Source organism: Mizuhopecten yessoensis, unplaced genomic scaffold, assembly GCF_002113885.1.
Source record: "Mizuhopecten yessoensis strain PY_sf001 unplaced genomic scaffold, ASM211388v2 scaffold10867, whole genome shotgun sequence".
Taxonomy (NCBI): domain Eukaryota; kingdom Metazoa; phylum Mollusca; class Bivalvia; order Pectinida; family Pectinidae; genus Mizuhopecten; species Mizuhopecten yessoensis.
Window position 1 is genome coordinate 93194 of NW_018408761.1, and position 15043 is coordinate 108236.

The 15043-nt window shown below is 37.2% G+C and overlaps 1 protein-coding gene across 1 annotated transcript; it reads right to left on the reverse strand.

Annotated features, from left to right (window-relative positions):
• Positions 1-755: 755 nt before the first annotated feature.
• LOC110463123 lies at positions 756-6208 on the reverse strand. The gene is made up of 2 exons (XM_021517483.1): positions 6122-6208; positions 756-3464 (listed from the first exon to the last, which is right to left on the reverse strand). Exon 2 carries the CDS (start codon positions 3458-3460, stop codon positions 2297-2299), a length of 1164 nt encoding a protein of 387 aa, XP_021373158.1. The 5' UTR covers positions 3461-3464; positions 6122-6208; the 3' UTR covers positions 756-2296.
• Positions 6209-15043: the final 8835 nt, after the last annotated feature.

The following is a 15043-nucleotide window of genomic DNA, read 5'->3' on the forward strand; positions in this document are numbered from 1 at the left end:
TAGAAATAAAAGGGGAAACTATTGCTTATACCTCGTATAAGAAAGAACAATAAAAGTCAAGAGAAAAAGAACTTAAAGATTTAATACAAGATTTGGAAGATGGGAATAATGCAGATGTTGAGGAACTAAATGAAAAAAACTGAGTTAAAAAATATCAGGCTACACAAGATTAAGGGTAGTATTATAATATCAAGAGTAATATGGGTAGAAGAAGGGGAAAAGCCTACCAAATATGTTTTTTAACTTGGAGAATAGAAATTTCACTTCTAAGATTATTCAGAAACTGGAAAAAGAAAATGGAGAGATTGTTACAAATCAGAGAGAAATTATCGAAGAAGTTAGATTAAAAGCCCAGGGTCTGATGGTTTCACTACTGATTTTTTTAAATGATTTTGTAGTTAGATCTATAAATTTTGGTTATGAAATAGGTCAACTTTCCATTGTTCAAAGACAGGGTATCATTACTTGCATTCCAAAAGATAATAAACCTAGACACTTCATCAAAAACTGACGTCCTTTTTTCACTTTTGAATATAGTTTATAAAATAGCTTCAGGAACAATAGCACGTAGGGTAAAAACAGTATTGCAAAAACTTACCAACTCAGATCAGACTTGATTTTTGTCAGGAAGATATATAGGTGAAAATACTAGGCTTATTTATGACATAATGCATTATACTGAAGAAAAAAAATATACCTGGGATGTTACTTATGATAGACTTGATAAAAAACTTTTTAAGCTTAAATCTATTATTAATTCATGGAAAAGAAGATCTTTTACACCTATTGGTAAAATACATGTCATAAAATCATTAATGGTATCCCAATTTAATCATTTGTTTATTTCTTTACCAAATCCAAGTGAACAAATTCCTCATAAACTCAATTGTATCTTTTATGAATTTCTTTGGAATGGTAAGGTTGATAAAATAAAGAGACCATAGCTGTTGATAGGAAATTACACAATACTAAATCTAAACCTAATCAAAACACTAGATACAAACTTTTCCAATCAATTGTCGTTAAACTTATCGAACTGTCAGCAGCTGTGTATTGACCCGTATTTTATAAAATAAAAACACATTATAATTTATATCAAATGCGGAACACCAGTTTATAAAGGCGCAATCTTAACTCAAATTCTTATAAAAGGACAGTACCAGAAGGTTAAGGAAACACCGAACAAAGGGATCACATTGAAAACTCACTCAACTCAGAGTTGACGTCATTAACCCGACTGAATCTCAGAAGTGACGGCATTAACCCGTACTTAAACTAATAGATGACGTTATTTATCCTCACTATAACTCGGAGGTGGCCTCAAAACTTCAGTTAAAACTCGGATTTGATTCTTAGTGCTGTTGCAGGGTACGTTTTTTTGCGCTGTAGGTCACCAATTGCAATAAAGGCAGTAATTTAGGTGACCGCAGTTAAAAGAAATAATGAGGAAATGTTTTATAATGGTAGACAATAGGATATCAAGGGTGAAAATCAGGGCATAAACACGTTAAAATTTTATTAACAGAGATAATAGACTCTCTGATAAACACTCTACCTAAGAACTTCTTGAATCAAGTATGACGAATAAACTCTGGACCGGAATCTAAATTATGAGAAAAGTAAACTTAATAGAGGTGAATGTAAAGTCGTCGTCATGGAGTTAGTCAAGTAATCATTATTGTTTTTAACTAGATGAAGGCCAATATATAGAAGTATTCATGAATGAAATCATCAGGCAAATACCTCCTATAGTCTTGTAGAAATTTGCCTGAATTAACAACAGATGTGCTAGTTGTTCTCATTGTAATTTAGGTAGACTAATGTCAATGCAACAAGATATGACTATTGTCGTGTTAGACAAAACGATCACATTTGTTATACAGATTATGTTATTTTTCTGCGTTTATCATTTTAAAGTGAAAGAAGGATTGATGAAGCAAATATCAGAGGCAAACAAAATCAGCTGTTTATGACAAATAATAAACAAAGTGGAGAGAACAACAATTACTTTTACAAGCGAAGCGATTAAATATTCTCCAGTGAGTCATAATATATGTTTTAAAATGATGACTGCGGAAGCTAATGAAAGCTAAATGTAGAAAGGTGACTTTACTTAACCACGGGAACTACATTATATGGAATAAACCATTATTCGAAGAAGAAAAAAACTAGTGTAACATAGGGACCAAATAAAGGGGCGGTAATTCTGCATTTAATCATTTAATAAATTTATTAAGATATAAAATAAGAACTTTCATAATTATCCGCATTTCGCGGTATTGCAATATGCATTGAGTTATACTTTCTTCCTCCAAACTATTTCATGTGGCCATGACCTTGACAATTTCGAATCCAAAAATGTATTTTCCATCGGGTCATATGCAATATAGTTTCTAGATCCGAAGAATTTTATTATTTCCGTTCCACTCTCAGCACCTTTATGAAACTCCCATTCCATGAGAATGGTTGGTACAGCGACTTTGTCAAAGAATTCGACCCCTCCTCGCACCACTTTATGTTCATATCCCTCAACGTCCATTTTTATAACCACTCGTGAAAAATTAAAATCGGGAAGATTTAAGAGGTCATCTAGTGTAGCTGACATGACAACATCTGAGTGTTGTCCTTCCACATGACTTGCCTTGACTTTATTTTCATTTTGATTCTGGATGACAAACGATCCTCCCACGTTATTAGCGTCGATACCGAGCGTGACATTCTCGGACATATCAGACAAGGCGCCACGGACAATGGTCATTTTGTCCGAGAGATGACCAGCGCGAATAGAAGTACACATCCGCTGGACGTTGACCATTAAGGGTTCTATAGATATAACATTGACCCCTTGTTTAGCAGCAAACAATGAATACACTCCGAGATTTGCGCCAATGTCCAGAAAAGCTGCATCTTTCTCTTTCTTTAATGTTGTTAAAATTAAGTTAACTAATCCTGACTCCCATATCTGTCCGTTGGCTAGTGCACCACTCACCCATATGTCCTTCTTTGGGTCGTGAATATATATGTCCAACACGCCGGACAATGTGTGGAGTTTGGTGGATTGAAAACCTGCTAAGTTCTGACACAACTCAGGGACCCTGGTCCAGGTTTTGTCTCTATAGTTGTTAGCATATACTTTTACGGGTATATTATTATAGGAATCGAACAGTTGGCGTTGTTTCTCTTCTAAGGCACTCGGCTGACTCTGCTTCTGTTTCGGTATTGGCTGAGCTCGTTGTTTATTTAGTTTTGAGTGCAGGCGATTTATTTTCTGATTGAGCTGTTCTATTTGTAATTGCTGCCTCTGAATTTCCTTCCACGTATCTGTCTCCTGTTGTTTGGTGGGTTTAGTCTGATTGGACACTGGGCCTGAGTACTGTACATATACATAGCTTACCACCACTACCATAGCCAATACCGATATGACGATCAGCACGCTAAGGGACTTCATCGTCTTGTACATCCGTCTGGAATGGTTAAAGGTTAAACGTAACAATATCGTCATACTCATCGTAATTACAAATCATAAATAGCACAGTGAATTTAAAGTTAGTATGGCTTGTAATTACATCTGTTGGAACAGACCTACAATTTTCCAGAAGTTTAAGATTGCGGAGATGTATCAGTGGTTAAAGATTTTTTAAATGAAGTTAAAATCACCAGACTGTAACGATAAAGCTGCCTGTTATTTCTTCACATGGGGAGACAACAAAACTCAACCCCACGATCCGTATATATATTATTGTACCTAATACACATTTATACGAACCTTAGCTGTCATTTTCTGATATTTTGAGTTACTTTTTCTTATAATGTTAATTGTATACATGTTCATATAGCACAACCAGTCAAGCATTTTTGTTTGACGTTTCAGTGACAAGTACGATATGAACTCTATTACCTTCATCATAGAAAATGAACAGTAAAGCACATGCACACTGAAATATAACAAATGTATGAGTAGACAATAAACTGTCGATTCTGCTACGCTTTAAGCGTATGTACACTAAGTTGATATAAATGTGCGAAATTGACGATCAAATCATCGAATCAATTCGGCTACACTTTGTTTAATACATGGTCATTGATGTTCGCGAATCTATGAACCCCCTCATCTCGAATCAAACTGGCTCGCTGCGGGGTTTCAAGATGGCTTCCTTTATATGCCGCTTGAACAGGTTGCTATCCCTTTTTACTGTATGCTATACATTTTACTCTAAGAATTTGATTTAAACCCTCAGATCAACACACAAGTGTTCCCGAGTGCGAGGCCTGGACATGATACATGTAAGGGTAACAAAATTGTATTCCTTCGTAATATGTATTTCATCATTAAAAATTGATAAACTGATTTTATCCTGTTAAATAAATCACATTTGGGTGAGAAATGGTGACAAAATACAAAGAGGTCATGATAGGCATAAGCGTCATACCAATAGCAACACCTTATAAAATACACAAAGTTAGGTGAAGCCAAAATTGTGATTTTTTAACGTTATGAAAGGGTTTGTAAGCAGCATGTTTTCGGGATTATTACGTATGTATCTGAACAATATATACGTTGGTTTTTATTATGTTGATCTATAACACGACTGATGAGTCCTTATGCTGGTTTTGCTGTAATTTTTACCTATTTTTTTACTTCGACCAACTAATTGTTTGTGCTGATAAACTAAATATTTCTGGTGGCCTTATTATCGCATTGATTCGTACATGTAGAACACACCCACTCACACACACACACCACCTCCCTGATTCCCCAGCAAACCAACTAATTACTTTGTCACACTCACGCACCACCTCCCTGATCCCCCAGCAAACCAACAAATTACTTTGTCACACACACGCACCACCTCCCCGATTCCCCAGCAAACCAAATAATTACTTTGTCACACACTCTCACCACCTCCCTGATTCCCCAGCAAACCAACTAATTACTTTGTCAATAGTGAAAGAGGAGGAATCTCTCTATTTATCGTCAGCCTTGATTTAAACGTCTAGGGTAAACAATTAGTGTGGTCAGTAAAAAGTTCATGTTGTTTTGTAGAGCTATTTACAAACTGTCCGTTTGATAGCGTGCAGCAGCTTAGCTTGCTCAGGCACTGACACGGCAGGATGAGAGAGGATTACGAATGATGTGTGTACATTTACTATCTATCCTATTTACTTAGATAAACACCTAATAGGTTTTGTCAATACTAAGTGTAGCGCTTATCAGCTAGGTTGTACCGGAAGAAGACCGTCCTAATTTTTCGTGAGTAAAGCAAGAATAAAACATAGCAGAACACGATATAAAGAATTCAGCAGTAAAGTCTTATCGTGAAGGGATTATAAAAGTAATAATCTACCCTGTAGGTTAATAGGTCGCTATTGATAAAAATCCTGCAGCATTGTTCTGTTCAGTTTTCTTTACATGCCATCTTTTATTTAAACTTCAAAGGGATTATCGAACATCTACGGCAGATAGCTGTGCGGTGGCTGGTTTGAATAATTTCGTTGTTGCGCAAAGAGAACGCCATAAACCAGACACCATAGGATATTGATAATGAACTCTGACCTGTCGCTATAACGAGTGACAAGATTGAGAGGTTATCAAAATGAGCAAACATACCGGGACGGCGTGTTGACCCGATGGATTAACGTTTGCAGGTTTTTAAATTTGATAAGGAGCAAGGTAAAATGTGCATGATATACAACGCTATGGACAAGTTGTCCCGTTACACAAACTACTTATAGTTATGCAATACCCCAACTGTTAGTACAAGCGCATACTTTAGCATACATATTAGCAATAAAGACGGGTTTTATAGACATTTTGAACAGGCCAGTATATTCTATAGACTTGGTCAATAATATTAAAAGAGCTGTGTAATACTTATTATACTACCTACATGTTAAACTAAAATACATTGAAATATACTACAAAAAATTGGTAAAAGCAACCATAAGGAATGTAAATAAATAGCAACATCGTTGGTCAGATTGAATGATATTCTGCATGAAAGACAACGTACTCTGTATATGACAAATCGACATTAATGTTAACAAAATGTTATCAATTATCTTTCTATTTAGACGGAGTCATAAACACAAATAAAACGCAAACTAAGAAATGGCCACCTACCGCCAGATATGCTAGTCCATGTATGGACGTTTCACCGCCTTAGAAATTGATAACGCATACGGCCTACACTTCCGGTAACCTACCCTGACAGCGACCATGAATGTAAACATACCGGGCGTAGATAAGCTGTAACATGGACAGGTAACACAACGGCATTAAACTGTAATAAAATACCCTGTTTAGTGTGTTTACAATATTGTATATACCATTTATCCCACCAATTAAACCACACCGGGTTCACAGATTCTTACGGTACTGCGTAATCCACGTGGTGTCAAGCACAGCAGAAGGAAAATGTCTTGACACCATGTAGTAAAATCTTATTTTTGTCTATCAAAGCAGTAGCAAAACTCAACAAAAATGTCTCAATAACGTTGATTCGCTGATGAGAACGTTGCTGGCTTTAATTTCACAATACCATTTTATTGTGGACTAGTCTAAGGTAGTGGACCGCATTCCTACCGCAGATAATTGTACATACACCAGTTGTTACTGATAAGTCAGACATCGTGATGAAGATGTTGACAAATGAAATCACGATATATAACCCCGATAAAATTTTAAGCACACTAAATAAACAAAAACAAATGCACATGAATATGTAAACAAACGTTCTGTTCTGTGCAACTATAGTTTAAATAAACATAGCCTAGATTCTCCTATATTGATTATATTGCTTTGGATTATTTTGGGATTGATTAGTCTCCAATATATTCAGAATAGTTGATATCAATCAAAATACTGTGATGATCATTATATTGATTGTTTTAATAGTGTAACGTATGTGACTTGATGTGGGAGGAAACCGGAGTACCCGGAGAAAACCCACGTGCCCGGATAGGTGACCCATATGTGGGAGTAATCCAGGAACTCAGATTTCCTCCCACATTTAAACACTCGCATGCTGACATCTGGGCCATTGGGATGATTCATATGATATATATGCATCATATGGAGTGATTGATATATGCAATATATGCATGTTTTCAAAAGCAGTGATTTGAAATTACTATTTTATGCAACAAGCAAGTGAAGTTGAAATGATGGGTAATAAAGAAAATACATACATCCCTGGTTAAAGACGTGTTTACACTGTCCTTAATCATTGGGGATATACATACATCCTTGGTTAAAGACGTGTTTACACTGTCCATAATCATTGAAGACCTACATACATCCCTGGTTAAAGACTTGTTTACCCTGTCCATAATCATTGGTGACCTACATACAACCCTGGTTAAAGACGTGTTTACACTGTCCATAATCATTGGTGACCTACAAACATCCTTGTTTAAAGACTTGTTTACACAGTCCATAATCATTGGTGACCTACATACATCCTTGGTTAAAGACGTGTTTACACTGTCCATAATCATTGGTGACCTACATACATCCCTGGTTAAAGACATGTTTACACTGTCCATAATCATTGGTGACCTACATATATCCCTGGTTAAAGACATGTTTACACTGTCCATAATCATTGGTGACCTACATACATCCCTGTTAAAGACATGTTTACACAGTCCATAATCATTGGTGACCTACATACATCCCTGGTTAAAGACGTGTTTACACTGTACATAATCATTGGTGACCTACATCCATCCCTGGTTAAAGACGTGTTTACACTGTCCATAATTGTTTACACTGTCCATAATCATTGAAGACCTACATACATCCCTGGTTAAAGACTTGTTTACCCTGTCCATGATCATTGGTGACCTACATACAACCCTGGTTAAAGACGTGTTTACACTTTCCATAATCATTGGTGACCTACAAACATCCTTGTTTAAAGACTTATTTACACAGTCCATAATCATTGGTGACCTACATACATCCCTGTAAAAGACGTGTTTACACAGTCCATAATCATTGGTAAACATCCTTGTTTAAAGACTTGTTTACACAGTCCATAATCATTGGTGACCTTCATACATCCTTGGTTAAAGACGTGTTTACACTGTACATAATCATTGGTGACCTACATACCTCCCTGGTTAAAGAAGTGTTTACACTGTCCATAATCATTGGTGACCTACATACATCCCTGTAAAAGACGTGTTTACACAGTCCATAATCATTGGTGACCTACATACATCCCTAGTTAAAGGCGTGTTTACACTGTCCATAATCATTGGTGACCTACAAACATCCTTGGTTAAAGACGTGTTTACACTGTCCATAATCATTGGTGACCTACATACATCCCCGTTAAAGACGTGTTTACACAGTCCATAATCATTGTTGACCTACATACATCCCTAGTTAAAGGCGAGTTTACACTGTCCATAATCATTGGTGACCTACATACAACCCTGGTAAAAGACGTGTTTACACTGTCCATAATCATTTAAAGACGTGTTTACACTGTCCATAACCATTGGTGACCTACATACATCCTTGGTTAAAGGCGAGTTTACACTGTCCATAATCATTGGTGACCTACATCCATCCCTGGTTAAAGACGTGTTTACACAGGCCATAATCATTGGTGACCTACATACATCCCTGGTTAAAGGCGTGTTTACACTGTCCTTAATTATTGGGGACCTACATACATCCTTGGTTAAAGACGTGTTTACACTGTCCATAATCATTGGTGACCTACATATACCCCTGGTAAAAGACATGTTTACACTGTCCATAATCATTGGTGACCTACATACATCCCTGTTAAAGACGTGTTTACACAGTCCATAATCATTGGTGACCTACATACATACCTGGTTAAAGGCGTGTTTACACTGTCCTTAATTATTGGGGACCTACATACATCCCTGGTTAAAGACTTGTTTAACCTGTCCATAATCACTAGTGACCTACATACATCCCTGGTCAAAGACGTGTTTACACTGTCCATAGTCATTGATGACCTACATACATCCCTGGTTAAAGACATGTTTAATAATCATTGGTGACCTACATACATCCCTGGTTAAAGGCGTCTTTACACTGTCCATAATCATTGGTGACCCACATACATCATTGGTTAAATACTTGATTACACTGTCCATAATCATTGGTGACCTACATACATCATTGGTTAAATACTTGATTACACTGTCCATAATCATTGGTGACCTACATACATCCCTGGTTAAAGACGTGTTTACACTGTCCATGATCATTGGTGACCTACATATATTCCTGGTTAAAGACATGTTTATACTGTCCATCATCACTGGTGACCTACATACATCCCTGGTTAAAGACGTGTTTACACTGTCCATCATCATTACATACATCCTTGGTTAAAGACTTGTTTACACAGTCCATAATCATTGGTGACCTACATACATCCCTGGTTAAAGACTTGTTTATCCTGTCCATAATCATTGGTGACCTACATACATCCCTGGTTAAAGACTTGTTTACACTGTTCATAATCATTGGTGACCTACATACATCCTTGGTTAAAGACTTGTTTACACAGTCCATAATCATTGGTGACCTACATACATTCCTGGTTAAAGACGTGTTTACCCTGTCCATAATCATTGGTCACCTACATACATCCCTGGTTAAAGACTTGTTTACACTGTCCATGATCATTGGTGACCTACATACATCCCTGGTTAAAGACATGTTTACACTGTCCATAATCATTGGTGACCTACATACATCCCTGGTTAAAGACTTGTTTACACTGTCCATGATGATTGGTGACCTACATACATCCCTGGTTAAAGACTTGTTTACCCTGTCCATAATCATTGGTGACCTACATACATCCTTGGTTAATGACGTGTTTACCCTATCCAGAATCATTGGAGACCTACATACATCCCTGGTTAAAGACGTGTTTACACTGTACATAATCATTGGTGACCTACATACATCCCTGGTTAAAGACGTGTTTACCCTGTCCATAATCATTGGTGACCTACATACATCCTTGGTTAATGACGTGTTTACCCTATCCAGAATCATTAAAGACCTACATACATCCCTGGTTAAAGTCGTGTTTACACTGTACATAATCATTGGTGACCTACACACATCCCTGGGTAAAGACGTGTTTACACTGTCCATAATCATTGGTGACCTACATACATCCCTTGTTAAAGATGTTTTTACACTGTCCATAGTCATTGATGACCTACATACATCCCTGGTAAAAGACGTGTTTACCCTGTCCATAATCATTGATGACCTACATATATTCCTGGTTAAAGACGTGTTTACACTGTCCATAATCATTGGTGACCTACATAATCATTAGTTAAAGACGTGTTTACACTGTCCATAACCATTGGTGACCTACATACATCCTTGGTTAAAGGCGAGTTTACACTGTCCATAATCATTGGTGACCTACATACATCATTCTTTAAAGACTTGATTACACTGTTCATAATCATTGGTGACCTACATACATCTCTGGTTAAAGACGTGTTTACACTGTCCATAATCATTGGTGACCTACATATATCCTTGGTTAAAGACGTGTTTACACTGTCCATAATCATTGGTGACCTACATATATCCTTGGTTAAAGACGTGTTTACACTGTACATAATCATTGGTGACCTACATAAATCCCTGGTTAAAGACGTGTTTACACTGTCCATAGTCATCGATGACCTACATACATCCCTGTTTAAAGACGTGTTTACCCTGTCCATAATCAGTGATGACCTAAATATATCCCCGTTTAAAGACGTGTTTACACTGTCCATAATCATTGGTGACCTACATACATCCCTGGTTAAAGACTTGTTTACACAGTCCATAATCATTGGTGACCTTCATAATTCCCTGGTTAAAGGCGTGTTTACAACTGTCCATGATCATTGGTGACCTACATCCATCCTTGGTTAAAGACTTGATTACACTGTCCATAATCATTGGTGACCTCCATACATCCCTGGTTAAAGACGTGTTTACACTGTCCATCATCATTGGTGACTTACATACATCCCTGGTTAAAGACGTGTTTACCCTGTTCAGAATCATTGGTGACCTACATAATCCCTTGTTAAAGACGTGTTTACACTGTCCATAATCATTAGTCACCTACATACATCCCTGGTAAAAGACCTGTTTACCCTGTCCATAATCATTGATGACCTACATATATCCCTGTTTAAAGACGTGTCTACACTGTCCATAATCATTGGTGACCTACATACATCATTGGTTAAAGACGTGTTTACACAGTCCATAATCATTGGTGACCTACATACATCCTTGGTTAAAGGCGTGTTTACACTGTCCATAATCATTGGTGACCTACATACATCATTATTTAAAGACTTGATTACACAGTTCATAATCACTGGTAACCTACATACATCCGTGGTTAAAGACGTGTTGACACTGTCCATAATCATTGGTGACCTACATATATCCCTGGTTAAAGACATGTTTACACTGTCCATAATCATTGGTGACTTACATACATCCTTGGTTAAAGACGTGTTTACCCTGTCCAGAATCAGTAGTGACCTACATACATCCCTGGTTAAAGACGTGTTTACACTGTCCATAATCATTGGTGACCTACATATATCCCTGGTTAAAGACATGATTACACTGTCCATAATCATTGGTGACCTACCTACATCCCTGGTTAAAGACGTTTTTACACTGTCCATAGTCATTGATGACCTACATACATCCCTGGTTAAAGACTTGTTTACCCTGGGCATAATCATTGGTCACCTACATACATCCCTGGTTAAAGACCTGTTTACACTGTCCATGATCATTGGTGCCCTATATACTTCCTTGGTTAAAGACTTGTTTACACAGTTCATAATCATTGATCACCTACATACATCTCTGGTTAAAGACGTGTTTACACTAAGACGTGTTTACACTGTCCATAATCATTGGTCACCTACATACATCCCTGGTTAAAGACTTGTTTACACTGTCCATGATCATTGGTAACCTATATACTTCCTTGGTTAAAGACTTGTTTACACAGTTCATAATCATTCTGGTTAAAGACTTGTTTACACTGTTCATAATCATTGGTGACCTACATACATCCCTGGTTAAAGACTTGTTTACCCTGTGCATAATCATTGGTCACCTACATACATCCCTGGTTAAAGACTTGTTTACACTGTCCATGATCATTGGTGACCTATATACTTCCTTGGTTAAAGACTTGTTTACACAGTTCATAATCATTGATCACCTACATACATCTCTGGTTAAAGACGTGTTTACACTGTCCATCATCACTGGTGACCTACATATATTCCTGGTTAAAGACGTGTTTACAAAGACGTGTTTACACTGTCCATCATCATTGGTGACCTACATACATCCTTGGTTAAAGGCGTGTTTACACTTTCCATCATCGCTGGTGACTTACATACATCCCTGGTTAAAGACGTGTTTACACTGGCCATCATCATTAGTCTCCTACATACATCCATGATTAAAGACGTGTTTACACTGTCCATCATCACTGATGACCTACATATATTCCTGGTTAAAGACGTGTTTACAGTGTCCATAATCATTGGCGACCTACATACATCATTGGTTAAAGACGTGTTTACACAGACAATAACCATTGGTGACCTACATACATCCTTGGTTAAAGGCGTGTTTACACTGTCCATCATCGCTGGTGACTTACATACATCCCTGGTTAAAGACGTGTTTACACTGTCCATCATCACTGGTGACCTACATATATTCCTGGTTAAAGACGAGTTTACAATGTCCATAATCATTGGTGACCTACATACACCATTGGTTAAAGACGTGTTTACACTTTTACATCATTTTAATTATATTGTTACACATTGTTTCACTTCATTGGAAGCCATTGTTACATGTTCACCTCAATATCTTAACTTTGTTAAAGACGTGTTTACACTGTCCATCATCATTGGTGACCTACATACATCCTTGGTTGAAGGCGTGTTTACACTGTCCATCATCATTGGTGACCTACATACATCATTGGTTAAAGACGTGTTTACACTTTTACATCATTTTAATTATATTGTTACACATTGTTTCACTTCATTGGAAGCCATTGTTACATGTTCACCTCAATATCTTAACTTTATTTGAAATACATTAACTAAAGCTCGAGTGACCAGCCCTTGGTCGTGTGACCCCTTGTGACATTTCTGAAATCCCTTGAAACAAGACAATTCCAGAGGGCGATTCAGCAAAAAATAATTCTTAATAATTATATTCACCCATTGCATGTCAAAAACGCACCCAGAAAAAGTACACATTGGTGAGAATTCCCTCAAATCGAAATTCTAATATAATTTTATGTTATTGTTGTATCATTGTTTTGATTTCGGTACAATACAAAACGTATTCCCCTTATGGTAGGGTAAACAAGTTCTTGTTTTCCCGAGATTAATCATGTTTCTTGGGGCGAACAAAGCCCGAGTGAAACATCATTAATCAAGGGGAAACAAACAATCGTGTTCCACTTTAATAAGGCAATATATTATTTTGATAAAACTTGAAGATAAAACTGGTATTTAAAACCTCTCCAGCAATTTTAGCTCACCTGCCCGAAGGGCTAGTGAGCGTATGCCATGGCGCGGCGTCCGGCGTCCGTCCGTCATCTGTCGTCCGTTGTCCGTCGTCCATCAACTTTTCCTAAAAATCGCTACTAGTCATAAACGACTGAGCATTTCTTGACCAAATTTAATCAGAAGCATCCTTAGGAGATGGGAAACCAAATAGGGAACACATAGTAAATTCTTTAAAATCCTTCTTCTTCTGTAGGAATGAAAGGATTTGTTCTATATTCAGTCTGAAGCATCCTTCGGTGAAGGGGAACCAATTTTGTATAAATCGTTGGTCTGGCCCCCAGGCCTGAGGGGTGGGGCTAAAAGGGGGCAATTGGGCTTCATTGATTTAAGCGACTTCTCTGGAACTAAGAGATGGTTATCAACCATATTTGACTGGAAGCATCCCTAGGTGGTGGGGATTTAAAATTGTACAAATGGTTTGGCTGAGGGGCGGGGCCAAAAGGGGGCAATTTGGCTATATTGCTATAAACGACTTCTTCTGTAGAATTATGCCATGGATATTGATCATATTTAGTCAGAAGCATTCATGTGAGGCAGAGATTCCAAATTGTACAAATGCTGGAGCTGTATTTGTTGTACAAATATTGCTGACATGTTGGTACAAAATTAACTTACATAAGACTCTCCAGGCCTAGGTATCACAACAGGTACCTTTAGATCGTTCTGAACGTGTTTTAAATAATTTTGTAACCGATTCATGGGTTTTACACTAGAGAACGATCTTGAAACTAAGATTGTTCGTGATTGCGTGGACAAAGGTAACACTAATAGATCAGATAAGCAATCATTCATTATCCGGAACAGCCCCACCAACACAAAATGAGATAAGCTTAAATATACAGGGGCAAAAAGTTACAGTTATAAAATAGTTGGGTAATGAAAGAAGTATTTCCAGAACTTCTGAGAGCTGTTGTACACCTTAACATTAACATTGTAAATTTGTTATCACAAAGAAATATCCCCTCACCACAGTGCATATACGTAGCTCACACAAAAGTGCGTCACACCTCGTTAATACAATAATGTAAAAAAATATATACACTGTAATAAATAATAGTCAATAAAAGCAAATATCAAGATTCTGTTGGACACATGGTTATCTCATTTTCAAACAATTCAGTCATACTTGCGATAAAAGGAAATCACTCTGACACACTTCTTCTAACAAACCCTTTGCCACCCAGAAGTGCCACCCATAAAAGGCTGTATTTATGTGAATATCTGCTGTTTATACAGACCATCACCTTTGTTTCGCTGAATTCCTTTATTTTCAAACATGAAATATTTCTGATCCTGAACCATGGAATCGAGATAATCACAGAATGTGTGTGTGAGAGGTTCACGTAGTGTATAATCAGTCAACCTGCGTTATCTAAAAGTTCAACTGAAT

Coding starts and splice junctions, on each gene's coding strand:
- LOC110463123 (XM_021517483.1), bottom strand. CDS start 3,460: ATGTACAAGACGATGAAGTCCCTTAGCGTGCTGATCGTCATATCGGTA.